Raw genomic sequence first — 1,106 nt, 5'->3', positions numbered from 1 at the left:
GTTGGGCCATCTATTGGAGCCTCCACAAAAGCGACCATCTCTAGCTCCTCATCGTCTTGTTTTATGGCCACCACGGCCGCGTCGTGGACCGACTCCTGGCCGAGGATTGCATGCTCCACCTCCGCCAACTCAATCCGGTGGCCGCGGATTTTGATCTGCCGGTCCATGCGCCCGAAGAACTCTATCTGACGATCCTTCGGCCGGCAGCGTGCGCGATCCCCTGTGCGATACGCCCTCACTTCCTGGCCGTCGATGGTGACATCTATAAAGCGATCCTTGTCCAATGCCGGGTCGGTGTATCCTCGAGCGAGACCGTCTCCTGTGACGACCAACTCTCCCATCACCCCGGGCGGGACGAGTTGTTGCCGCTGATCCATGATGTAAGCTCCAGAGTTGCTGACAGCATGTCCGATCGGCACTCCATTCATGAATTCTTGACGTTCAGTGATGTTGTAAATGGTGCTAATAACAGTGTTTTCTGTTGGGCCGTAGGCATTGTAAACGCAACCTGGAAGCAGCCTTTGCGCTTCTATTGCATCCCGGACGTCAAGCCGATCCCCACCAACAAAGAGGACATCGAGTGAGCTGATGGAATTAGGTATATCACCCAGGTATTGCTTCAGCAGTGCGGGTGAAAGCATGGCCACGCGGACCTTCTCCAGACCGAGGATAGAAGCGACCCGTTGACTGTCCAAAATCGTTGCGTAGTCAATACAGACCACAGTCCCGCCATTTAGCAGTGCCGCATATATCTCCCACACCGACGCATCGAATGAGGTGTTTGACAAATGGGCCACGGAGGGTGCTTGTGGGAGCATGCGCACAACATTGCTCCCCTTCACTAGCCGGACGATTCCCCGGTGCTCCACCATAACACCCTTGGGTTTGCCTGTCGATCCTGACGTGAACATAACATATGCCAGGCCTGTTGCGCCAGGCCGCATAGTTGGGGTTATGGGATCATGTAGGGCTCGCTGGTCCAGTGTGTCGCCACCCAGAGTATCGCCGATGCGTACCAGTTCTAGGTCAGGCGACTGTAGTACCGGAGGAGGCACGTCAGGCCCGAGGAAGACCAGTTTGAGACCCTCAACGGCCGCCAATATTGC

At 56.1% G+C, this 1,106-nt stretch overlaps 1 protein-coding gene across 1 annotated transcript; it reads right to left on the bottom strand.

Annotated features, from left to right (window-relative positions):
- Positions 1–10: 10 nt before the first annotated feature.
- Positions 11–944, bottom strand: PGRI_096280 (AMP-dependent synthetase/ligase; the record flags this gene model as incomplete). The annotated part of the gene is made up of 2 exons (XM_040797341.1): positions 11–20; positions 94–944. The coding sequence occupies 2 exons, from the start codon at positions 942–944 to the stop codon at positions 11–13; spliced, it is 861 nt and encodes a 286-aa protein (XP_040649791.1).
- Between the last annotated feature and the right edge of the window lie 162 nt (positions 945–1,106).

This window comes from Penicillium griseofulvum (genome assembly GCF_001561935.1).
Source record: "Penicillium griseofulvum strain PG3 chromosome Unknown contig_69, whole genome shotgun sequence".
In the NCBI taxonomy this organism is placed as follows: domain Eukaryota; kingdom Fungi; phylum Ascomycota; class Eurotiomycetes; order Eurotiales; family Aspergillaceae; genus Penicillium; species Penicillium griseofulvum.
This window is presented reverse-complemented; position numbering and strand designations above follow the sequence as displayed.